At 39.1% G+C, this 26,362-nt stretch overlaps 1 protein-coding gene across 2 annotated transcripts; it reads left to right on the forward strand.

The window, feature by feature from the left end:
- The first annotated feature begins 6,374 nt into the window (after positions 1 to 6,374).
- Positions 6,375 to 25,505, forward strand: LOC130928050 (gastrula zinc finger protein XlCGF57.1-like). Of its 2 annotated transcripts, XM_057854255.1 has the most exons (4): positions 6,375 to 6,749; positions 12,025 to 12,129; positions 18,522 to 18,635; positions 23,808 to 25,505. In XM_057854255.1, exons 1-4 carry the CDS (start codon positions 6,614 to 6,616, stop codon positions 25,271 to 25,273), a joined length of 1,821 nt encoding a protein of 606 aa, XP_057710238.1. In that variant the 5' UTR covers positions 6,375 to 6,613; the 3' UTR covers positions 25,274 to 25,505. The 2 variants fall into 2 exon arrangements, with proteins under 2 accessions (XP_057710238.1, XP_057710239.1); XM_057854256.1 differs by lacking the exon at positions 12,025 to 12,129.
- Positions 25,506 to 26,362: the final 857 nt, after the last annotated feature.

Raw genomic sequence — 26,362 nt, forward strand, 5'->3', positions numbered from 1 at the left:
TTCTGTAGAGCTTCCTCAAATCCTGTTGAGGGCTGGCACTTTTGGTCCCGTATGTGCTTTGTCCAATCCTTGTATGATGTGCATCCCCACTATTGCCAAAAGTATTGGCTCACGCGATTTAACTTTAAAGTGCCATTATATACATACTCTCCCTCTTTTAAACGACACTTTTCACGGATATTTGAAACCGTAGACCCCAAATTAAAAAAAATTCACAAGTGATTCTAAAACACAGCCTCACGAGATGCTTTCATCATTGTTGACTTTAGTGAATTATCATTATTATTATTATTTATTAATTGCTAATTGCAGCTTTTGTCCACCTTTCTGAAGAATAACATTATGCAAATGGGTAGTAGTGGCACATATCCTTCTTGGGACCATGTATATTGTAAAAATACAACTCTGTTTAAAATGGTAAATGACTTTGGCTTCTTTTTTATTTTTTTTTGCTGAAATGCAACTGATTGTGCTCAGTGTACCAATAATATTGCAATAAATCTACTTCAATATCAGAAAACATTGTCCAAAGAATTGATATTGTATCATCATAAAACTCGTGATTTACACCCCACTTTTTCGAAGTATGACAATACATACTTGAAGAATACTACAATTTCCGGTTGTTTGTAAAATACTTCAAGTTAAAGCCTGTATGTGAGGTGCCACCCTTTGAGTGGAGGTCCAAAAGGGGAAGTTCAGAATCTTTGAGTTAGCGGGGGTGTATTTCTATTTTTTTGTTAAATTGTGATGTTCATATAAAAAAGGAATCATAAATGAAAAAAAAAAAAAAAACTAGTTGTACTTGTTGATATTGAGATACAACAATAGATAACGATACAGGCCACGAGGAGATGAACAACGTGTCACGCACGCACTCATAACTATGGAGTGTCCAATCAGCATAGTGTACTTGTTTTTGGGATGAGATGTGGGAGCGATGCACCCGAAGATAACCTACACAGGTACAGTTAGAAAATGCAAACTAAACACTGGAAGGCCTGGGATTGAACCCTTGAACTCAGAACTGAGAGGTATACTGTATATGCTAACTACTCTTCCACCATGCCGGGGCCAGGGCATAAAAGCCAGCCTACGCAGGATAAAGAGGGCGGAGAAAAAGGGAAAACATTGTGCGGATGTCTACACAAACAGAAAAGACCAGAAGAAGTCAACGAGGAGACGGGTGGGCTGCGACACTAGCTGGAATCGAAGCACCACCAGCCAGAACAGTGGTGACTTGCACTCATGTGGTTTTTCTTCTTTTTTCGAATCAAATCTTTAATCCTTGACACTTTAAATCATGACTGTTTTTGTTTTGTGTGTTTGTTTGGGGCCTAAATGTATGTAGTAAGGAGAAATTTGAATGCCAGTTACACTAAGAAATAAACAATGTAAAATTGTAAAAAAAAAAAAAATTAAATATAGCAATTTTCTAGCTCCAAAAATATTTACAATATAACGTGAAAATGACATTTATGTACCTCCAGCATTATGTCCCCTCAAACAAATAGCAACTATGCATGACCAAAAACATAACAATGAAAACTGGAAATTACTCAACGACAAAAAACATCAACATGTATATCCAAAAATATGTATTATATAAGAAAAAAGTGGGAATTATTCACAAGCAGCAAAATTTAACAATATTTAGCTTGGAAAATATAGCAATGTTTCCAAATTATATTTAGAGAGTGTTTCTCCACTTCTGTATGGTTTGTAGAGGTAGAGGTGTCGAGGTGTCAGGCGAAATGCAAAGTCCAAACAGTTTGCAAACAGAAAAGAGCACGAACCCCAATTGCAAACGCTTTGCAAAAGAAAAAAGCACGAATGCATACTGCCACAACATGATCCCCAATTCCTAAAGCGCGACTGCAAATTGGCAAAAGCACGAACCCCATTTGCAAACGCTTTGCAAAAGAAAAAGTATGAATGCAAACTGCCACAACACTAGGGTATCCATATTTTGATTTCCAAAAAAGAGGACACTCGACCCGGCCTCGAGATACTTGAATTTTACTCGAAGATCACTTAAAGATGCGTATATCTCCCACTTTTTTTTACTCAACAGGCTTTATTCTTCCAAAATAAATAAATAAATAAAAATAAAAATAATTATTAAAAAAATAATATAATGCAGATTCTTGGAAATGTAGTCCAGTTAATACACACACACAGTTGGCTATGTGCCAACTCAACATTTTTTAAAATTACGATCACGACAATTGTCGTTGACAAAATGTTATTCCCACTCAATTTTTATTCTCATACAATGTTCTCAATTGTACGCAAACAATAACTGAAATAAACTGGCAAGCGATTCAACCAGCATGTTTCCAAACGCAGCAGTTCAAATTCAAAACTACATTGCCCATAATGCCTAGCGCAGCTGAGTTCACTTATTGCTCCCCTTTTAGCGAATACGGGAGCCGAGGCAAAATCAGACTTTGCTATAAAAAGTTTACTACCATCGGCAGCGCAAAGATGCGAAAACAAACGGGATTTTACAGATTACACCAGTACAAATCTCCGACAGAAGTCAACAGTTGCCATTATATACATATTTATCGTTAAAAAAAAAATCATAAGCAACACAGCTATAAAACAACAAAAAAAAGACGACACTTTGTCCATTGCTATATGTGCTTTGCAAGGGCGTAGGTTTGCACAGGGACGGTAGGGACATAACACTACCAACTTTTCAGGATGCTTAAATTGTCCCCACCAACTTTTACACAACCTTATTTGCATCATATAATGACTTCGATTATATAGGTAATTTAAATGGTCTTCCCATGTTGTAAAGATAGAATTAACCCTACAATTATTAAATGAATTACTGAACTTTCAATATGTTTAGACTTACATTGACCCCTCTTCACTTGCTGAATGTGCTCGTTCACCCCCCCCCCCAAAACGCAAGTTTGATTGGCTGATGACTAGACCCCCCACCCTACATTCACACACGTGTTCACAGCCGGTGTTCTGTGAACGTTTTCACCCTGATACTATTTTGCTCCCGAAGCTTTTGTGGTCGTGAATAAGCACTCTTTTACATTCAGTTGGACCCTCGAAGTTATCCAAAGGATCTAAATAAACACGAGATTATTAGAATAATTAGATTTTTTTTTTGCCAGCAATCATGCCGAGTAACTGTAACAGCTGTAGTAGTAGCAAGTAGCTCTACCGATTTCACCAATGACATGTCGCAAACATAATCACATGACTCCATTACACCAATCAGACGCAAGCTTGCCGTTCTAGCTTCACGCCAGCCTGCTCAATCATAGGGTCTTTAGCACCGTAAGAAATGAAGTATTTGATATTGAGCACTGCTCTCAACATGGCTCGAAAGTGCAGATTTCAACCTCTATCCCAGTTTTTATTTGGCACTGATTGACCAAGGAAAACCGGATATATGCTCCTTTTGATTTCTAAATAGTAATTATGAAGGAACTCGTCACTATTAAAACTAGGAACAGTTTTCTCCACCACAGGGCACTCATGCTCTTTGGCCGAATAATGCCTCATTTATGTTTTATTTTTCTCACATTGGAATTCAATGATTTTTTTTTTGTGTGTGTGTGTGTGTGTATTTCTTTGGCTTGATGCGGTTATGAAATGTGTTATTGTCCAGTATCATTATAACAATGGCTCATATCCCATTGTTTGAAAAAAAAAATATATATATATCTATATATCAAACAACAATAAGCAGTTACTCAAAATGTTACTCTTACTTGAGTATTCTTTTCACCGTATACTTTTTACTTGTACTTGAGTACATCATCTGGATGTCTACTTTTACTCTTACTTGAGTAATATTAACTTGAAGTAACGCTACTCCTACTTGAGTAAAATTTTTGGCTACTCTACCCACCTCTGCGTTTAATTTTAATTTAAATTTGCTTATAAAATCCAGACACTTATTCTGGAAGTTTTCAAAACTGTTTCTTTAGTAGTTTTTAAAAACAAGGGTTTAATCAAACGGTTTACCACAGAAACCAATACATATGCACTGCAAACCCCCCAGCCCCCCAAAAAAACCTTCCCTTGTTTTCAGTGTAAATCTACTAGAAATAATTGAAATTATCTGCTAGTGCTTCAAGTAAATTTTACTCACTTAGATTTCTTGTAATAAGAAATACCTAGCAGAAAATAAGGTTAAAAAAAACTTGTCAGAAATGTTCTTTATTCAAGAATGGATATTGTTCAAAACATTATTTGAAAGTTTTTTTTTTTTTTTTTTTTTTTTTTTTTTGATGTAGATGAAAAATGACCAACTTGTAGTTGAATGGCCTTAATAACAACAAATACTGTAGTAATAGTAATATTTACTTAAAGTAAGTGGAAGAATCTGATGCATTAATCTGTTAACCAGCCTTTAACACTCAGGACAAGATGTAGAAAATTATTCGATTAGATTTAATGTATGTCATTATTTTTTTCAGGTTACATTTTCAAGATACACATCATGCTGCTGCTTATGCTGGGGAGGTTTCAGGTCAAATAAAGTCTATAAAATAAGGAGGAAATGTATACATATATAAGCATTAGAAAGTACAACAGAAAAGAAAAGTGGAAAATAGAATTTCAAAGTCGTGACCACAGACCCTAACTTTTTGGGAAACAAAAGTCTTTTTATAGGTCAATGTGATGAAACAAACTAGAAAATACAACTTTACACCTAAAAAAATAATCTAGTTATTATATTGATTACTTTATTATCAAAGTAACTAAGTTACTTTAAAAGTAATTTATCGGTTACTTTTTACCCATTTGTCTCCCTTTGCTGCCTCAACAGAAAAATGACAACAGAAAAATGTCATTTGACAATGACTTTCCCATAATTAAATTTAAAGGGGAAGATCAGAATTGTTCACATAGGGCTTAATCTTCGAGTTAGCGAGACTCTGGAGCCCTGAAACTAACAAATAACTGGCAAACTGCATGGGATTTGTTGAAATCATCTCCATCCAACTAACTTACTTACCGACTTTCCCCGCGAACTTGAAGATTAAGCCTAAAGTCGAAAATTCTGAACTTCTGGTTAGGGTTAACAGAATATCGGTGCCAATGTTAAAAATGCAGATTATGCAATAACACACAAATGAACTGCGCAATAAACAGTGCAATAAACTCAAAGGTGGGGGCGGGCGTGAATGCGCATGCACAACCCAGAAATACGCCGTACACACACACAGTCAATTTGGCCACCAAACGTGGCAGCAACTAAGCAATTTACACTCAATCGGACATACAACACATCCCAAAGGTGATAAACCTCACGGCATAAACATGCAACACAAATTTGATGTAGACAATGCTTGCTGTCTACTCGCCATTGCAACGGCAAAGTTCCGAAACGGCCGCGTATGTGGCGGCTCCAATCTATCGCTGCAACCCTCCAGAATGAAGGAAAAAATACTCACGTTCATTCATGGACGCACACGGATAAAAATTCCCTCTCACATCTCAACAGGTGGCTGTACTCAGCTCGAATGTCCCAAAACAATTAACGCGTGTGACTCGAGACCAAAACAGGAAGTAACTATGAGCGGTTACCATGGAAACGAGCGCATAGTGTAATAACGCGTAGTGGGACCCATTCTAACATTTTCTATTTATAATGCTCTTCGTACATGATTACAATATTCTTCATTCTACATACATTGTGAGGCAATATCAAAATAGTAACGCACTCCCACTAGGAAACTAATCAGATTGTGAATGAGCTGAACATTTTAGAGCCTCGCATTGCATGAGCTGTGAACTGCATGTCATTTTTTTACTTTTAGGTACACAGTCAAATTCAACAAAATCATTCTAAAAATGACATTACATTAGTGTTAGATGAAGTGTTTTTTTTTTCTTTTTTTATTTTTGTTTATTGCGTATTGAGATTTGTTTTTTGAAGCATTGACTCGTGACAGGTGGATTTGCTTCTGCTCTTGAGAACAATCGTTAGGAAAAAAATCTTCTGCACTTATGCGGTGATCTGTATTGACAAACATGGAATTTAGATGTTTAATAATGATTATATAGACCGTCAAATATGTATTTCTTGAATTGCAAATAAGACCTGCAGAGGGCGTTGCTGAACGCACCGAATGCTTCCTGTGAAGAACTACACCTCCCAGGATCGTTATGGGAGAAATGATAACGCTACGATCCCACTGTTGATTTTTTTCCCCCTATCATGTCAAAATATTGATTGAGTTGTATTGGAGAAACAGTTTTATTTTGAAAGGGAAGCTGTAATTTGGGCTGTTTTTGTTTATTATTATTGAAATAGACGGGTTTTACGCCTTGTGATTGGGCTGGAGACTGACTGTCTTTCCCATCGTGCAATGCTGGTCGGAAATGAAAAACACTGGCCAAGGTGGAGCAGTTTTTTCTTTGTGCACGTATTTCTTTTCCCCTAGATTTCAGTCACTTAACTAAATCGAAGTCTCGACGACGTGTGCAGCATTAGCCACATTACGGACTCAAACATCAGTCATCTTCAAGTCTGGGCACGCGTTGAAGTTTTGTCGCCTACTTTAGGCTAGCTTAGCTGGCCAACCGCTTACAAAACTGCAAGGCACGTCGTCAAGCGGAAGTGAGGAATATGTTCGCGAGAACTACACCGGCTGCAGAAAGGTTCCAAATGGAACTTTGCGAAGTAAAAGAGCAGCCCCCATGTCACCAAGAATCGACTGTGTGCAAAATAATGCACGCAAAGGTTGTTCTTCGCAGACTCGAAGGTTGGTACACTTTCGATGACACGTACACGGTACAACAGTGTTCCCCAAGCTTTTTGCGTTACGGGCCAGTGTGATGTTGGGCCTTGTTTTCCTGATGTGGCAGAAAATGACAGTAAAAAAAACACGAAGGGGCTGAAACCGAACATTAAGTGCAGGGGAAATGTAGCTCTCGCGGCGGAATCTTTTTTTTTTTTTTTTTAATATATATAAACAGCGGCCTTTCCTAAAACTTGACTTGGTCGCAGGCATGATGCTCTCAGTGCATTCCGTTTAGTTGCCTCGTTTGCTTAGCTTTTAGCCTCATATTATGCAGAATAGACTGTGTTGTAGGCTCTTCTTCTGGCTCTTTCCCCGTAAAAAAAAACTGTCCAAAGACGTCGTCGCCCACAGCACACAGCCAAGAGCAGCTACCATTACTGTTTACATTGCAGGGTTTCAGGGCTGTTCCTGACCAATTTGGTACCCTAGGCAATAGGAGTGGGAACCTCTTGGTACCTCACGATACGATACGATTCGCGATACAAAGCTCACAATAACGATGATCTGACGATATGGCGATACAACGATTATCGATACATTGGTCAGGAAATCTTACTATGATATTCTACAAACAACTAATAAATAGAAAAAACAAGCTTCTGCTGTGAATTGGAATGAGTTTATCTCCGGTAGACGTCCAATCCGTTTGAAATGGGAGGGTGGCAAATGAACGAATGTTCATTCGCTGCCATCCCTCCCACTTCAAACGGATTGAACGTCTATGGCCGTCAGTGGCAGCCAATGCCAGGCAATGAGGTAATTTTGGGCCTTTTAAGGTCAATTACCTGTTGATTTTCAGTTACTTCCTGTTGATTTTGGGGTATTTTATGGCTCACTTCCTGTTTATCTTATTATTACATAACAGGAAGTGACCTGGGAATCACCCAAATAAATAGGCAGTGACTCAAACTCAACAGGAAATGACCTGTAAATGCCCTAAAAATCAGACAGAATGACTGTGAATGCTCTGGTTTCGAATTAACGAACGTTTCTTGTCTAAATGGATTGGGCGTCGAGCACCGCCAATGCAGCCTTAAGAGTTAACTGAGGCACTATTATGATGGAAAATTTTGGTAGCAACTTGTTGGTTCCTTTTTATTGAATTATTTTTTTAGACATGGACACCTTTTTTAAATGATATCTCGATTCTTGGCAGAAGCATATCGATAATCTATGGGGATACGAAGTATCACGATATATCACCATTTCGATATTTTGTCACACCCCTACTAAGCAACATATTTGTTGGCGTACCCCCCCCCCCCCCGTTTTCACCATATATATTTAAACACACCGAAAAAGCACATGATCTCTTTGTAATTCATTCTATAAAAAAAGGCAACAACGACTCTTTGTAATTTATTCTATGAAAAAGGCAACAACGAACAAGAGCAGAAATTAAAAGAAAATGCTCTAATAACTCGAGCGTTTACGTCACAGCAATGGGGGATCTCGAGAGATTTCGGAAGAATTGACAACAACGCAGCCATATTGGAAGCAGGTCTGGATCGTGGGACATTTAAACGGCAAATACAATTTAACTATGAGTGCCACAAGATGGAAAAAAGTTAGGAAATCTTGCCAGTTCGATACCGAGACCAACTCGTTACTAAGGCAAAGGACAGATATCTGATCAAACTTAAGGATGTGAACAATGTTGACCCTTACGAGCAAGCCGAAGACAAATGGAGTAAAGACGTCGACAAGCTTCCACCATTACGCGAAATGGACATTCTGCTGTATTTAGTGTTTCGTGTAAGTGACTACACTCATCAGCAATTCCGAAATTACAAATTGCTACAAAGCTACGAACAGTTTTGCTTCGGATAGGTGCAGGACCTGCACATTATGACCGTATCAAACGGAAACACCATTGTTCTTGCAAAGGTGTAGGCTATGTGTATTTACTATTTTTATTGCCATGAACAATGTTGTCACAGATTACTTAAAAAAGTAATTTAATTACTGATTACTGATTACACCTCAAACAATTAATCTAGTTACTTTACCGATTACTTTATTATCAAAATAACTTATCAGTTACTTTTTACCAATTTTTCTCCTTTTGCTGCCTCAACATAAAAAGGACAACAAAAAATGTCATCGCATGTAATTGAATTTTTCACATAATGCTTAATCTTTGCGTTAGCGGGGGTTTAAGTAGTCAATGGAGTTGATTTCAACCACCATTGACTCGCGCTAGCTTAGCCACCCCGGAGCCCTGAAACTAACAAATAACTGACAAACTGCACGGAATTTGTTCAAATTAACTCCAACGACTAAATAAACCCCCGCTAACTCCAAGATAACGCCTAAGGTAAAAAATTCTGAATTTCCCCTTTAAAATAAAGACCTAGCTGTTAAAATATTGTCTATAAAAGTTGTAAAGCAATAAAACAAACAACAAAAATTATTGAAATGAACAAGAATCCTACAACGTATTTCATAATGGGTCAAAATCATTTTTTGAGCAGATCATGTGACTAACACCTAAGACTAGCTTTTGCTTTGCTAAGCCAAAACTACACCTGTGGAGGCAAGATGGGTATTTAGAATTTCTGTAAACCTAAGCTTTCAAACGCAACCAACAACAACTGAGCTTGAACAGTTTTATATATATGTATATATACAGTATTGGCCAAAAGTTTGGCGACACCTCAAAGGTGGACACTTTGAAGAATGTAGAATATAAAACCTGTTTTCACTTATTTCACTTTTTTTTTTTTTTTTGCCATTCCTCGTGTTCGTTCATAGTTTTGATGTATTCAGAGAGGATTTACAATAGTAAAAATATATAAAACGTAAAAATGTTTAGGTGTGTCCAAACTTTTGACTTTTATTTCAGTCATCAACATGCTTTGCCCCCATCCCCACAAAAGTAAAACTCCGTCTATGGTTACAAACACTGACAATAAAATGGGCATAAAGGCTGATTACAAACTGTAGAAGTGCTGGCTGTCTCTTTACCTGTAGGCTTTTTCGAGTTTTGTCGCGTTGACCTGTAATTCCAAGTGCTTCCTGTTGAATTGAGTTTTTAGGGGCCGAAAGTCTTTTTCAGCCGGCGTAAAGTTCGCAACGCACTGAGTTATTTTTGTCATCTTTACTGGACAGAAATGTGAAGTAGTGGCTGTATTTCCAGTGGGCAAAGGCATTTGCGGTGTATATCCTGCCTTTCACTGTTAGCCTCGCTGCCTCGTCAGAATGGTATGTTGTTGACCGCCGTGGCAGACAGCGCTCAGCCTCAAACCCCACCGTAACACGTGACCCGTTTTTTTTCCCCCTGATGAGAAATGCTCTTCGTACATGACTACAGCATTCTTCATTCTACATACATTATGAGGAAAACACAAAATAGTAACGCACAGGCACTAGGGAAACTAACTTTAATCGGATTACTGGCTTGGAAAAACGCGTTGGATTACTCGTTACTGAAGAAATTAATCCGATTACAGTAACGCGTTAGTGACAACACTAACTGTATTTTAGTAACAAATCACGACTGGGCCACATAACCATCTTTGAACATAAATGTATTAGTCCACAGGTTTTGACGACCATATCCCAATGACAATCACACAGGTATGACATTTATTAGTTCAAGCAGAGTAAAATAATACATATTCACGGTACAGGAAAGTCGTTTCCTTGTGGGCGCTCCCGTCAGTGGGGACATGTCACGCGGGGCGGCTATTTTTCGGCACAATACCTGTTTTTGCGCCCACCTTCTTGCTGCGCGATAGTGGCGACGAGCTTCGTAGTCTCCATCTGATGATGTCTGCGATTGTGTTGGCATCACGACTATTGATGTTTTCGCCGCTGTCTGACGGCTGTCAACACAAACACATCATGGACCGAGATAAACAAACCGTGGTGCTTTAGAGATTTGCCCTTTTAACAATGGGCACACAGTAGCTACTAAAATGACCGTTTATCTTCTCTGTTACTGCAACCAACCGCAACACATTCCTTCACCATTTTGATTAATCAATGTCAACGATTGTCAGGAAGCTTTTGGGGTTCGTTTACTTGGCAGTGATTTGTTAGACAAGCAGAAAAACTCCCAGTAATAGGAGGAATGTACGTAGCGGTAATATGTAAACACGATGAGCTGACGGACAATATTTCGGCACAAGTCGGGGGCGGTGCTGTGACGTCACGTGAATGGGGTCTATAGACCCTACCCACCGACGTCACAAAATCACGTGCTCGCTGTATGGTTCCGCCCCCTTGTCCGTCATTTTGTGTCTGTATTATCAATGGTCTCAATTGATCGAGCAATTTATAATGCATTTCATGGAAGACCCGGTGCTTTCGGATGCCGTAAACTCACTTGATGCGTTGCATAAAAGGCGTTATGTGGAAAAGCTTCAGTTTATCCATTCGCCAGATCCATATTTGATGCCTAAATCGATGTTTTTCGACCCGCTGTCTCCGCCGTATTTGCCTGACATCTGCTAGCTACCCTGATATGTACAACTATCTTGTCCACACAAAATCAGCCTATTCTCACGAAAGTTTGAAAAACTTTTAAGAGCTTCGAGGCTTATAAATACTTCGTTGCTGGTTGGGTGAAACAGGTCCTCGTCCACGAAAATTCGGCAGGAATCTATCTTGTGCTTGGAAAGGTGAGTTAGGAAATTTTCAATTCAAAATCTTTTGTTATTGCTAACATACACTGTCAAGTCTAATGTATTTCATGTCGTTTGTCAATGGAGTTAGGGCTTTTAATGTTTATATGGTTTAGCGAGAGCACTCTCACTACATACATACGTGTATGTTGTCGGCGATTAGCCTAGCAATGATCTTAATTGTGGTTGTCAGCCCAAAACCCTCTAAATATATATTAAATGCATCTTACCAGATATAAAATGACTACTACATAATCTGTGGTAATCGTTTGGAGCCCAGTTTTTCGTCGAATTGCAGCAGCCCATCTCGCTCTCTTCTCTCCGGGTCTCTCGGAATTCGGTAGAACTTCAAGTCTCTCCGTCTTCTCCGTCTATCTTCTCTGTTATTGCAACCGACCGCCACACACGCCTTCACCATTTTGATTATTAATGTTAATGAGCAGAAAAACACGACGTAAATAGGAGGAATGTACGTAGCCGTAACAGGTAAACATGATGTGTTGACGGACAATTGGGCGGCACCAGTCAGGAGGAAGGAGTTGTGACGTCACGTGGGTAGGGACACAAGTTTGCAAATGAAGAAATATGATTTGTTTGTGGTCTTGCAGATCTATATGTCAGCCAAGCCCAATGTCTTGAGCATCAGGAGTCTTTATGCGTCAAGGAGGAGTCGCCATACATCAAGGAGGAGGAGGAGTCCGTTCCCATTAAAGGTCATCCCAAGCATTGTTTTTTTTCTTTAGATGAGAAAGAAATCAAATATGGTACAGGGTTTCCCCCTAGGATTTTTTTAAGCTGCCGTGGTGGACTGCATTGGAGTCAGACCATCTCATCATGTCGTGGCACAAATTGCATCATATCATGACAAATTAATTTTTTTGTTGACATTTTGTTTCCCAAGAAGAACCATAACAAAGATCCATTTAAAATATTTCATTAGCCAGGCTAATGTCGTAGCTCTCAGCTACAGTACATGTACATAAAATTCGTGGCTGATTACAGCTACATTACCCTACGTAATAATACGACTTTTTTTTTCTCGTAGCAGTAGTACGAGTTACATCTCGTAGTCCTTCTTTTTTCTTTTATTTGGACGTAATATTTACTACATTAACACAAAAATAATGGTCCTTCTGTTAATGGACCAATGGCTTAGGTTTGCATCGGGACGTTAGGGAGATAGCACTAGGAACCTTTCAGGATGCTCAAATTGTCCTCACCAACTTTAAAGCATTTTCACATATTTTGTAAGGATAGACCTGACCCTATCATTATCAAGTGAATTGCTGTCATTATGTTCAGACATACACTGACACCATTTTTACGCACGTTTGATTGGCTGATGACTAGTTAAATTCCCTTGTTTTCAGTGTAAATCTACTAGAAATAAGTGAAATTATCTGCCAGTGATTCAAGTAAATTTTACTTAGATTTCTTGAAATAAGAAAAATAGCTATCCTAAAATAATCTTCACACTTAAGCAAAAAGTGAGTATATTTAATTTTAAAAAAACAAAAACAAAAAAAAAAGCTTTTTTTCACTCGAAATGTTCTTAATTCAAAAAGTGATCTTCTTCAAAACATTATTTGAAAGCGTTGTTCCCCTTGATTTTGGTGAAAAATGACCAATCTTTAGTTGTATGGGCTTAATAAGAACAAATGGTAACATTTCCCTAAAATTTAATAACCTGACCCATTAATCTGTTAACTAGTCTTTAACACTCAAAATAAGATGGAGAAAATTATTCGAATAGATTCAAGAAAATTCATCACATTAAAACGTTATAAATCTGCGGTGTGAAAGTTAGTACAGTGCAGATTTATTTTTGCATTGATCATTTAGCCTATCAATTAATTAGGTTCAAATTGGTTGTGAGAAATGTAGCCTTGATCCCCGTTGACCTAATCTGAGTGATTTTATTAATGTACCGTCCCCAGCGAAAAGTGTACTTGCAGGTTATGCTGTTATGTCGTCCCTACCAATATTTAGACCAAACCTACGCCCTTGTAATGGACACATTTCAAGGAGTAGCGGGAAATTCTAATTGCTGTGTAAAGTGATTTACTAGTTTTGGTGTGGAGGTAAATATTTTTTGTTGTTGTCCGTGAACTGCATTTCCACACAAACACACATCGAGGTACCAATTAGCTCAGCAAGAAGAATTATGAGAGTCATTTTTCGATTGTCCCAGAGCTCGCGAAAATTGGATTAAAAAAGCTCATTTATCAAGGTTTCGTCAACCGTGATTGCGTTATATCCGTCCGCCGAGACAGCCTGGTAGCGCATATATAATTACGCCTGCCCCTCTGCTATTGAATGCGTTGTTGATATTAGCGCAGCTCTTCCCGCCTCTCGGCGCACATTCATTCAAACTTGGCTTTCCGTCCAAGACGGCCGTCCACCGCTCACTTTCGCCGAAAAGTCAGATCCAAACTATTGTAATGCCCCGGATATATGGAAGAAGGAGAGAAGTCTGTATTGGCTTACCCACTTTATTGTGGTAACAATAATAAAGAAAAACAATAACAAAATAACAGCGGACTGCCACGACATGCAACCGCAGTCTCTCGCTATCTCGCCCATTCTCCCTTTCTTCCTACTGGCTTCGCCCTGCGTCACAGCTCCCCAGTCCGATCGTCTCTTAAGGGGGCCACGCATAGTTACAAACATAACAGTACACAATGCATAGGTTGCTGCTGACTTCTTCACACGTGGCTGCCGCTAGTTTGAAACGGCCTTAAATAAAAAAACGTCTTGCAAGGCGTGGCGGCTTTTATTTTGGTGTGGCGGTGCGCCACAATCTGTTTTATCTAGGGGAATCCCTGGACTGATTTAATTTCATTTTATTTTAGTTTCATTCAGCAATTGTTGATGTTATGAGCAGCTGAATTAAGTCAGCAAACCACACAGATGTCTGACGTTGTCATTTCGGAGCTTAGCTAGCTAGGACTTGGCTCCGAGGACAGTACAATGACTTATAATACTGTACGTGTTTTTGGATAGTTTCTTTGTTGTGGGTGTTTTGAGGTATTTAAAGGGTCAATTCCGATTTACGCAGAAATCCGGGTTACATCGCCAGCCTAGGAACGGAACTCGTTCTTGAACCGGAGACTACCTGTACAATACAGTACTTTCAAACAAGGCAGTTGGATAGTTTTTTATATTTAGGGGGTATTTTGGGCTATTTAAAGGATTAGTTCTGACTCGCGCCAAAATTCGGGTGACGTTGCCAGCGTAGGAACGGAACTCGTTTGTAATCCGGCAACTACCTGTATTGTTGTAAATGTGCAAAAAAAAGGGGTGACTTTTCACACCACATTTTAAAACTGTGTGGTGCTAAATGTAACAAAATGTAGCCGTAATCTTCAGCATGTGCCGCTTTACAAATGGTGCCCCATAGGTGTGTTGTATAACGTCACTGCTGTGCGCCCTCAACTTGAGGCTTGACCCTATAGACCCTACTCACATGACGTCACAACCATGCCTCCGCGCCATATTGTCCGTCAACTCGTCGTGTTGAAGCATTACCGCTACATAAATTCCTCCTATTATGGCGTGTTTATCTGCTCGTTAACATTAATAATCGAAATGGTGAAGGCGTGTGTGGCGGTTGGTTGCAATAACAGAGAAGATAGACGGAGAGACTTGAAGTTCTACTGTATTCCGAGAGACCCGGAGAGGAAAGCAAGATGGACTGCAGCAATTCGACGAGAAAACTGGGCTCCAAACGATTACCACAGGTTATGTAGTAGTCATTTTATATCTGGTAAGATGCATTTAATATATATTTAGAGGGTTTGGGGCTGACAACCACAATTAAGATCATTGCGAGGCTAATTGCCGACAACATACAGTTTCAAATTCAAGATGCTTATTTCTTCCACCATCATTACATTTTGAATAATATTTAGCTGGTACCAAGTGAAAGAAGCTGGCCTCGTCTACGGATAATCAGTTAAACAGGTGTGTCCAAACCTTTTGCAAAGGGGGCCAGATTTGGTGTGGTAAAAATGCGGGGGGCTACCTTGGCTGATTTACATAGAACAATATATTTAAACACATTTTAGCAAGCCCTTCTGTGTGTCACATTTGCTTTTTTTTTTTTTTTTTTAATTCATAATTTAGACAGTCTCGTCTTTGTGGCGTTCTCTTTCGACACTCGGGCTCTTGTGAAATACTGCTGCTGTGAAATTAAACTAGCTTCGAGTTGCTATAATTTCTCGCTGCGTATCTTCCCTGTAATGTCGTACATATCAGCGTGTCTTGTTCGGTAATATCATTATCGCGTCACATCGAACTCTTTGAAAACAGCAACTGTCTCTTTGCAAATGAGGCAGACACAGTTGTTGCGTGTTTTATTGAAGAAATAGTCCAATATCCACCTATCCTTGAAGCGTCGGCCATCGCAGTCAACTTATTTTTTTATTGATTGCCGCCATTTTAGAAAATTGGAAATAAAGGGTCACACGGGGTAATGTTGCTTAGAGTGCTGCTCTTAAAGTTTTTCAAACTTTCGTGAGGATAGGCTGATTTTGTGAGGACAAGATAGTTGTAGATATCAGGGTAGCAGATGTCAGGCAGAGAGGGCGAAGACAGCGGGTCGAAAAATATCGATTTAGGGATCAAATATGGATCTGGCGAATGGATAGACTGAAGCTTTTCCACATAACGCCTTTTATGCAACGCATCCAATGAGTTTACAGCGTCTGAAAGCACCGGGGCTTCCATGAATTGCACTATAAATTGCACGACAAATTGAAACCATTGAGAATACGGACACACAATGACGGACAATATGGCGGCCGGATACAGTGACACTTCATTCTGTGACGTTGGGTCTATGGAGGGGATAAAAATAGTGATGTATGTATGGCTGCCACCATCCGTCCAGAGCACCGGCCGTTCTGTGATCCTCCAGGAACTACAGATTACCAGTCCGCCCCTGGCCATGGCAAAATTGTTTTATTTCATGAGAAATGAGAATTTTTTTCAAATAACAACATTAATTTTTTTCCAGTCATAACCATAAAAAATGTTGAGTTAATCGTACGAGAAAAGAAGTCAAAAGCATCTTGTGGTGTAGAATCGGTTTTACAAATACATTACATTACCCTTACACAACTTTTTTTGTGGTAGCAAGAGTATGACTTACCTCAGTCGTTTTTTTTTTTTTTTTTTTTTTTTTTTTTTTTAATTTATTTAGCCCTAATACTCCAATGTACTATATCACCACAACAATAATAGTCCTTCTGTTAACGGACCCACAACTTACAGTATCTTTCCAAAATACTCATCTAAAATTACAACCAGTGACGTCGGCAACGAACAAATGCTTTGCTAGCACGCGAAGATACGGGTCAAAGACACGCCATAAAGAACTTAAAAGTTACGTCAATGTCAATATTAAGGTCGTTTTCACAGGCTTCAAACAGAATTAAATTCATTAACTCGAAATACCCTTCTGTGGATCTTTCTCCTGATTTCCAATTCTGCGACGACGAGTCAGGCACAAGCTTGCAAAAGAAGAACGGATGTGATTTTCAAAATAAAGAGTGTAAAGGAACAATTCGTATTTAATGTGCTATTTCAGACGACAACTGGCAAATAGTGCGTAAATAATGAGCTAAATGTATTCAGGTAAATGTCATGTTAAATTATACAAATTAAAAATGAATAATTGAAATTTATCTCTTAAATTTAGGAAAAACAACCATCTCATATGCAAGACGTGGCGGCTTTTATTATGCCTTGACTGAAGCTGGGCTGGTATTGCAGTGCAAACACGCCTGTAATGGTGGCCAACAACTAGATGGCGACATACACAAATCGTTTGTCGGATTAGTCATTTGTTTCAACATTTATACATTTACTTCAATTTGTATCTATTTCAATATTTTTTTCATTTATTTCAACATTTATATATATGTCATTCTTGCACTCTCGCTCCCCCTTGTAACTGCAAGAAATTATTCTATCTTTGGCTCATCAAACTCGTTGGATGGGGTTTGAGTTGATCGAGTCAAGCTATTTCTCTTCCCATCCCAACATAAACTAAACCACTGTATTTTGTAAGCCACATGCTCAGGGTTCGAATTTTCTGCGTCAACGTGTTCTGCTAAGTCTAATAAATCCCGAGAGAGTTCGTGTAGAACCTCAGCAATCACTGCCACGTGGTGAAGGTAAAATAAAAAATAAAATTATTTCATGCAGTATAGGGGAACAAGAGTACGAAAATGAAATAAATAGAAAGTGAAATCAATAAATACAGTGGGGAGAACAAGTATTTGATACACTGCCAATGGGTTTTCCCATTGGCAGTGTATCAAATACTTGTTCTCCCCACTGTATGTTGGAATAAATAAATGCCCAAATAAATGGATATAAATAAAATGTGAAATATATAAATAAAAATTGAAATAAATACATAAATATTTAAATTAAAAAGTCAATATTGAAATAGAAGCATTTTAATGACACATTTAATCATGTATTTAATTTTTTTCACATCTGGCATACAAAGCCGTCGAGTCGCACATGAGAGGAATAAAACGCCAGCATCTCTGTGTTTACAGTGAAATAAAATGAGTTCTTCATCACAAATTGTTGCGACATATTTTGGTCTTAAATTATATTTTGAAGGTTTTAAAAAGCATTCAGTTTGACTATTTAAACGGTGCAATAACCCTGCAACAGATTTATACATCAATTAGTTTGTTGCGGCCTTGGATTTAATGGGTTTGAGTTGAAAACCCTGTTCAGATTTATTTTCACTTTCCGTAGATTAAATTCAAAATGGAAATGGTGTCGAATCTGACGTTTTGCAATGTTTTAGGCATTCATTTCGGAACGTAAAAGCCATTCATTTGCTGCCCTACGCACATCCGCAATGTATGGCTTGGGCTCTTTTATGCTTTTGTTCCTTTTTAATGTATTTTATGAGACTGTTTTCTGTTGATGTCTTCCCGATTTTAATGTGATGTCATGAACTTTGAATTAATTTCTGTTGGATTGGATGACAACAAAACAAATGACAGAAAACAACTTTGGGGACACAAGTGTGCAAATGAAGACATAAGATTTGGCCTGTGTGTTTGTGGTCTTGCAGATCTATATGTCAGCCAAGCCCATCGTCTTGGGCACCAGGAGTCTGCATGCATCAAGGGGGAGGAGGAGGAAGAGTCGCCATACATCAAGGAGGAAGAATACGTTCACATTAAAGGTCATCACAAACAATGTTTTTTTTTCTTTAGATGAGGCAGAAGTCAAATATGGTTCTTTCTCATGAGTACGAAAATGTCTTTTAGTCTAAAGCTGCATTCACACCAGCCGCCAAAATAACGCGTGACGCCGACGCCAAAAGCAGTTTCGTGTTCACACCGACGTCGCGAGAAGTCAAAGCCCGCGAAACTGAACAACTTCCGGTTCAGCCCTTGTTGTGTATCGGGTGGAACCATTCAGACACGTAGCATAGCAAAGATGTCGATGGTCGTGAGACTTGCTGCTATATACTTGCTGTTAAAACTTCGCCGAAGGAGAAGGCAACGCCAGCGCAGGATGTGGGTTCACAGCACAATTTGAGAGCGCCGCCAGCTCGGTGAATACCACCGGCTGTTCAACGAATTGCGCCGGGATGAAAGCCACTTTCAGCGGTACACCAGACTAACCGTGGCCCAATATGACGACCTATTGTCTCGTGTTGGTGACCACATTTACCGGCAAGACACCAACTACAGGCTCTCCATCTCTGCTGGTGAACGCCAGTGCGTTAACTTGATTTGTCCAAAGTACTCTGGTCCAGCCCACATGAGCTCTGTATGCCTAAATGTGGCCTGCAAAACAAAATGAGTTTGAGACGCTTGCTATATGTTAAATGGAGAGTACTAAGATAGTGCTTTTATCTACATTGTAACAATGCCCAAAGCACTTTACATTAGCATACATTTACCCTTTCACGCACACACAGGGATGATGCTGCTACCATGCAAGGCGCTGCCAACCCGTTGGGGTAAATTGGAGTTCAGTGCTTTGCCCATGGGCACTTCAACAGTGGGCAGTCGTAGCCGGAAATTGAACCGCTGACCCTTCCGTCCCAGGACAACTTGAGCTACCAACTGCGCCACGGCTGTCTGTTTCCATTTCTTTCACTTGAGGATTGTAACAAAAACTGGTTTGCTCAGTGGAAGGTTGACTCACACTTCTTATGAAGAAGTATAACAGACCTATTGGCAGCGTGGACTCAAGTTTTGATCTGTTTCAAAAAACATGCTGTCAAAATGTGAAGACATTTGAACAGGATTTCGCTTACATACTAGCTTGCTAGCTTAGATATAGCAGTATTAAATTGTATAAAATAAAGTGTTCGGTGGATGCACCTGTGAATCTCGTGGGGTTCAGTACCTCTAGCAAGGTTAAGAACCACTGCTCTTACCACTTTTATCTTTGCTGCTTTGGTATTATGGGCATTGGAAAACTAATTTCCCTGAGGGAACCCTCCCAAGGGATTAATGAAGTGTATTGAATTTAATTTATTAATTAATTTCAATACTTACTTCTTCATTTCAATGTTTGTTTATTTATTAATTCACTTAATATTTATTTCTTTTCATATTTATTTATTCCAATAAATATTAATTTATTTTAACATTTAATTCAACATTTATTCATTTCTTTACATTTAGAATAATTTATTTCATTATTTATTTCGACATTTATTTCTTTCACTTTTTAATTTTTTCATTCTTGCACTCTCGTTCCCCTTGTAACTGCATTAAATAATTTTATCTGTCATACTGAGTTCATTTTGTCTACTTATAGTTGATTTTTTTCTTTAATCACAGGCAAACGTTTTAGGTTCCTGACTAGGCAATGTGCCAGTATGATATTCTGACGATATGATAACCTTAAGCCAAAATATCACGGTATCACGGTATTGCAATTACTGCTCTGAAATGTGTTACATATGAAATATCTGGGTTTAAAAATATATATATATACTGGACTGTCTCAGGAAATTAGAATACACAATATTCTAATTTTCTGAGACAGTCCTGTACATTAATCCACCATTTAAAGCAGGGGTGTCCAAACTTTTTGCAAAGGGGACCAGATTTGGCGTGGTAAAAATGTGGGGGGCCGACCTTGGCTGACGTCCTTTACATAGAACAATATACAGGACTGTCTCAGAAAATTAGAATATTGTGTATTCTAATTTTCTGAGACAGTCCAGTATATTTCCATTGAACAGGATTTTTATTTTGAAACCATATTAGCAAATTGGAACAAAAGTATCATGTTAAAAATTAAAATAAATGTGTCCTTTAGGTGAGCCTTAACCCACAGCTCAACATTATTAGCATCAGAACAAAAATAATTGAATTATTTTCCATAAAAAGCACGTGAATATGACTCGTATCATGTCTACATTATATGGACACACACTCTCTTTCTTAACACAGACAGTTGCCAGGGAGGAAAAAAACACGTGCTTGACTACCACTAGACACAATAAACATGCTGGAGTTAACTCCCCTAGCTGGTTGTAAACGTTCATTACAGTGTTTACTAACCTTTAATTTTGTATAAATGCAAAATCATATTGGAGGTATTGCCTCCATGGTAGCCACCGTCAGCAAACATGTTTTACAGTACATGTCCGTTGGCCCTCCTCCTCTAAGCTGCGACCACCGTGCAGCGGGCTCGCCAAGCAGACCCCGCAGAGACTCAAAAATAATCCATCTTTGTGAGACAGACAACGATGAGGGGAAAATTTACACGGCAGACGCGGCGACAACGGTGTCATCTCGGCGACAACAGGCATCATCTCTCAGTAGTCATGTGTAAACAAATTGTTACTTTGCTATCAAAAGCTCTATTTGTCTTGTTCATTATGATATTTTGTAAAAGGAAAACATTCAGATGTTTGGGATGTAACTAATGCAAAAAATAGCTGTGTTAAAGTCAAAGTTAAGTTTGAAATGCATGCGTTTACAAAAAGCTTATTTTCTCAGTTTTTTCATCAGAAATTGGAAAATTGCTCAAACTAAGCTATTTTCTAATGCTGATTTCTAAAGAATGGAAAAAGATATGAACGTACTTTTTTTCTGCTGAAAGAAGAGAGTCTAATCTTTCTTTTGGTGGGTTCCGTGTTTATAGACCCTACTCACGTGACGTCACAGCCACGCCCCCGCGCCATGTTGTCCGGATACTAGTCATGTTAATGCATTAGCGCTTCGTAAATTCCTCCTATTATGGCGTGTTTTTCTGCTCGTTAACATTAATAATCAAAATGGTGAAGTCGTGTGTGGCGGTCGGTTGCAAAAACAGAGAAGATAGACGGAGAGACTTGAATTTTTACCGTATTCCGAGAGACCCGAAGAGGAGACCGAGATTGACTGCTGCAATTCGACGAGAAAACTGGGCTCCAAACGACTACCACAGATTATGTAGTAGTCATTTTATATCTGGTAAGATGCATTTAATATATATTTAGAGGGTTTTGGGCTGACAACCACAATTAAGATCATTGCTAGGCTAATCGCCGACAACATACACTCAGACGTTGTGAATGAACTACCTGAAAATATATAATTATAAGGGGATAATCAGACAGTTGTCATACAATTAATTTACAATTTCACTATTGAGGTCAAAAGCCAAAAAATAAATTCAACTAGGGACAATCTGGAGTAGTGCTATCGCACTTCATATTTATTACGTATTATATATGTATATAGTGAGAGTGCTATCGCTAAACCATATAAACATTAAAAGCCCTAGCTCCATTGACAAATGATATGAAATACATTAGACTTGACGGTGGATGTGAGCAAGAACAAAAGATTTTGAATTGAAAATTTCGTAACTCACCTTCTGAGCACAAGATTCCTGCCGAATTTTCGTGTACGAGGACATGTTTCACCCAACCAGCAACGTAGCATTTATAAGCCTCCAAGCTCTTAAAGTTTTTCAAACTTTCGTGAGAATAGGCTGATTTTGTGTGGACAAGATAGTTGTAAATATCAGATGTCAGGCGAAGCCAGCGGGTCGAAAAACATCGATTTAGGCATCAAATACGGATCTGGCGAATGGATAAACTGAAGCTTTTCCACGTAATGCCTTTTACGCAACGGATCCAATGAGTTTACAGCGTCAGATAACACCGGGGCTTCCATGAATTGCTCTATAACTTGCTCGACTAATTGAAAACAATGAGAATAGGTCTGAAAAAGAGGTACAATATGGCGGCCGGAAACAGCGACACGCCCATTTTGTGACGTAGGTGAGTAGGGTCTATATAGCGTGAGAACAGAATTTTCTGTGGGCTTTGCAAAATTTGTCAAAATCCAGTAAAACGGCCGGGAGCGAAGGGCTTTGCTCTGGTGAAAATGGCTGGGAGTGAATGAGTTAAATAAGTCCATTCTTTGGTCACTCTGGTGTGCTTTTTTGGCTTTGAGCCGCTTTCCCAGCTTGCATCCTAAGCGTCCACCATTCTCAACTTTCCACGTATATATTTTTTAAACCCTTGATTAACCGTTGACGGCATGGTGCGCTCGTCGACGCATTTATGTCATCGATGACGTCGACTAGTCGGGACAGCTTGAATATATTTCCATTTATTCACACAAATACAGTATATATCTGTTTATTTCACATTGTCACTCATAATCATTTATTATCCTATGGTACTGTGTTTGATCCATTTTGTCAAGTCCGGGACATGGAGTAGGCTAATCCTATACATAAGGGGAGTGAGATACTGCTCCCAGCCCTGTTCTTGATTTGCATGTTTTATCCAGTGTTTGTGTAGACGGCATACATAAACTGAAGTTGAAGGTCGAGAGACATTTTTCTGGGAAGCGCCTCGTTGTGCTTTGGGAGAGTGGTCTCGTGGCCAGCTGGCTTTAAATTACATTTCCCTTAATAAATGTTTTTAAATTATTTCTATCCATCTTTGATACCTCAAAATACTTTCAAACCGCAGACATGTTGGCTTTGAGCCAGGAGTTTTTGCAAGACTGCGTCAGCCAGCATGTTGCTTCTCGCCGTGTTTTAATGACGTCATCACAAGAGGGACTAAGTTCTTCACACGATTCGATGACAAACTTTGGTCTTCAAAACATTTCAACCGTAATTGCATTTTTAGGTATTTTCGGCTGATAGTTTTCGGCCCTAAATTTTCGGTCGCATCCCAACGCGAAAAAATTCCTCTTTCGCCTCAAAATAAAACGGCATATTTTTTTCCCACCATTTTTTTCAATGAATACTTTTTAAAACTCCGCTACATACGAAATGTGATCCGCTAAGTTGCGTGGGATCACTGTACTCGTCTTCGGCAAGTTTTGACACGAAGGTGGTCCATAAATATATCAATGATTTTTCTTGTGTCTTGCAGGTTTCAGAAAATATCTTGGTGCTGAGGAGGAGCCAGAATCTCAAGGCGTTAAAGGGCATGTTGAGCTCCCCCAAATAAAAGAGGAGGAGCCAGAGCCCTGTCAACAGAAGGAGAAAGAAGATCAAATTCAAATCAAAAAGGAGGAGGAAGAGCTGCCTTCTGTTAAAGAGGAGGAAGGTAGCACCAGGTCGACTGGTGAGCCCTTGAAGAGTGAAGATGGTCTGAGTGAGGCCAGCAGAGGTGCACAGCCTGCAAGCAGCAGCATCTCAACAAAAGGATTGCAAGCAGACATTTTCATCGCTCCGTCAGACAGAAATGGCGCCACGTCACACTCGCCTGACGATGATGGTCATAACAAATCTCACGGTGACGAAAAACTTTGCAAATGCTCTCAGTGTGGGAAAATCTTTGCGAATAAGAAAACTTGTTGTATGCAAATGAGAAGCCACACTGGTGAAAAACCTTTTGCCTGCTCAGTTTGTGGTCGAAGTTTCACTCTAAAATATAGCTTGAAAATACACACAAGAATCCACACTGGCGAAAAACCTTTTCCCTGCTCAGTTTGTGGTCAAAGATTCGCTCATAAAAAAACCTTACAAACTCACGAAAGAACCCACACCGGTGAAAAACCTTTTTCCTGCTCGGTTTGTGATCAAAGATTTGCTCAGAAGCAACACTTAAAACGACACACAAGAACCCACACTGGCGAAAAACCTTTTACCTGCTCAGTTTGTGGTCACGGATTTGCTAATAAGCAAAACTTACAAAGTCACGTAACAACCCACACTGGCGAAAAACCTTTTTCCTGCTCAGTTTGTAATCAAAGGTTTTCTCATAAGCAAAACTTAAAACGTCACGAAGAAACCCACACTGGCAAAACTTTTTCCTGCTCTGTTTGTGGTCAAAGATTCAGTCACAAAATCACCTTAAAACGACACACAAGAACCCACACTGGCGAAAAACCTTTTGCCTGCTCAGTTTGTGCTCAAAGATTCAGACACAAGAGCAACTTAAAAATACACGTAAGAACCCACACTGGCGAAAAACCTTTTTCCTGCTCTGTTTGTGGTCAGAGATTCAGACATGGGAGCAACTTAAAAATACACACAAGAACCCACACTGGTGAAAAACCTTTTTCCTGCTCAGTTTGTGATCAAAGGTTCTCTCAGAAGCAAAACTTTAAATGTCACGAAAGAACCCACACTGGTGAAAAACCTTTTTCCTGCTCGGTTTGTGGTCAAAGATTCAGTCTTAAGGTCAAATTAAAACGACACACAAGAACCCACATTGGCGAAAAACCTTTTGCCTTTGCGTTCTCGCCCCCCGATCGCGAACCGCCCCGTCTCGGTGAAGAAAAGAAAATCGGCCTATCTCAGTCTGGAAACGCAAACGCGGAAACGAAACGAGAGCAGACGGCTCTTAGCAGTGGATCACTCAGCTCGTGCGTTGATGACGAACGCAGCTAGCTGCGAGACCTAATGTGAATTGCTGGACACATTGATCATCGACACTTTGTTTATTTGTGGTCACGGATTTGCTCAAAAGCAAAACTTACAAAGGCACGAAAGAACCCACTCTGGCGAAAAACCTTTTTCCTGCTCAGTTTGTGGAAAGACATACAGTCAGAAGAGCAACTTAAAAATGCACGCAAGAATCCACACTGTTGAAAAACCTTTTTCGCTCGGAAGGATCGGATAAAGAGACACGTGTGTGTTGATGTGAGAAGCAGTGGTCAATGACTGTTTTGCCTGTCATCCGTGCTGGCTCCATCACATTTTGCACGTAGGATGATTGTATTCTGTAGAGTTTCCTTAAATCCTGTTGAGGATTGGCACTTTTGGTGCGTTGCTTTGTCCAGTCGTTGTAAGATGTGAATCCACCCTATTGCCAAAACCTCAACTGTTTGAACCCTTAATTCAAGTGGCAATATTAATATAATACTCTCCTTCTTTCTAACTACACTTTTCACATTTAATACTTGAAATGGCAGACCCCAAATCCAAAGATTCAAAATCACAGTAATTTCATTAAATAAATATTGAAAATTAGGATATACAGTGGTACCTCTACATACAAAGTTAATTCGTTCCGGGACCTTGTTTGTAAGTTGAAATGGTCATATGTGGAGCAGGATTTACCCCATAAGAATACATTATAATTCCATTAATTCGTTCCACAGTCCGAAAACCTACACTAAATCCCTTATAAATACTGCTTGTACTATTCCAAACAGCAATCACGCAGGGCAAAACAAATAAATTATGACTACAAATTGGAATAAATGTAGAAATAATAATACCTGTAACAATGTAACAAATTGGCTTCTAATGTGCTTGCGTGATGTACCTAAAAGCATTGCGTGGCTGACTTGACAGAAAGCCTTTTTACTTTCACTTTACTTGCTGCGGGGACACTAGGCGTGTTGTGTTGCATGGAATAAATGATTTAAAACCGGACGAAGCTGGTGATTTATTTGGCAATAATACTACAATAATAATTGTCACCTTAACTTATAAAGACTGGCAGACGAGATCATAGACTACGGCCGTATTGTT

The sequence above is a fragment of the Corythoichthys intestinalis genome, chromosome 13 (assembly GCF_030265065.1).
Source record: "Corythoichthys intestinalis isolate RoL2023-P3 chromosome 13, ASM3026506v1, whole genome shotgun sequence".
NCBI classification, from domain to species: domain Eukaryota; kingdom Metazoa; phylum Chordata; class Actinopteri; order Syngnathiformes; family Syngnathidae; genus Corythoichthys; species Corythoichthys intestinalis.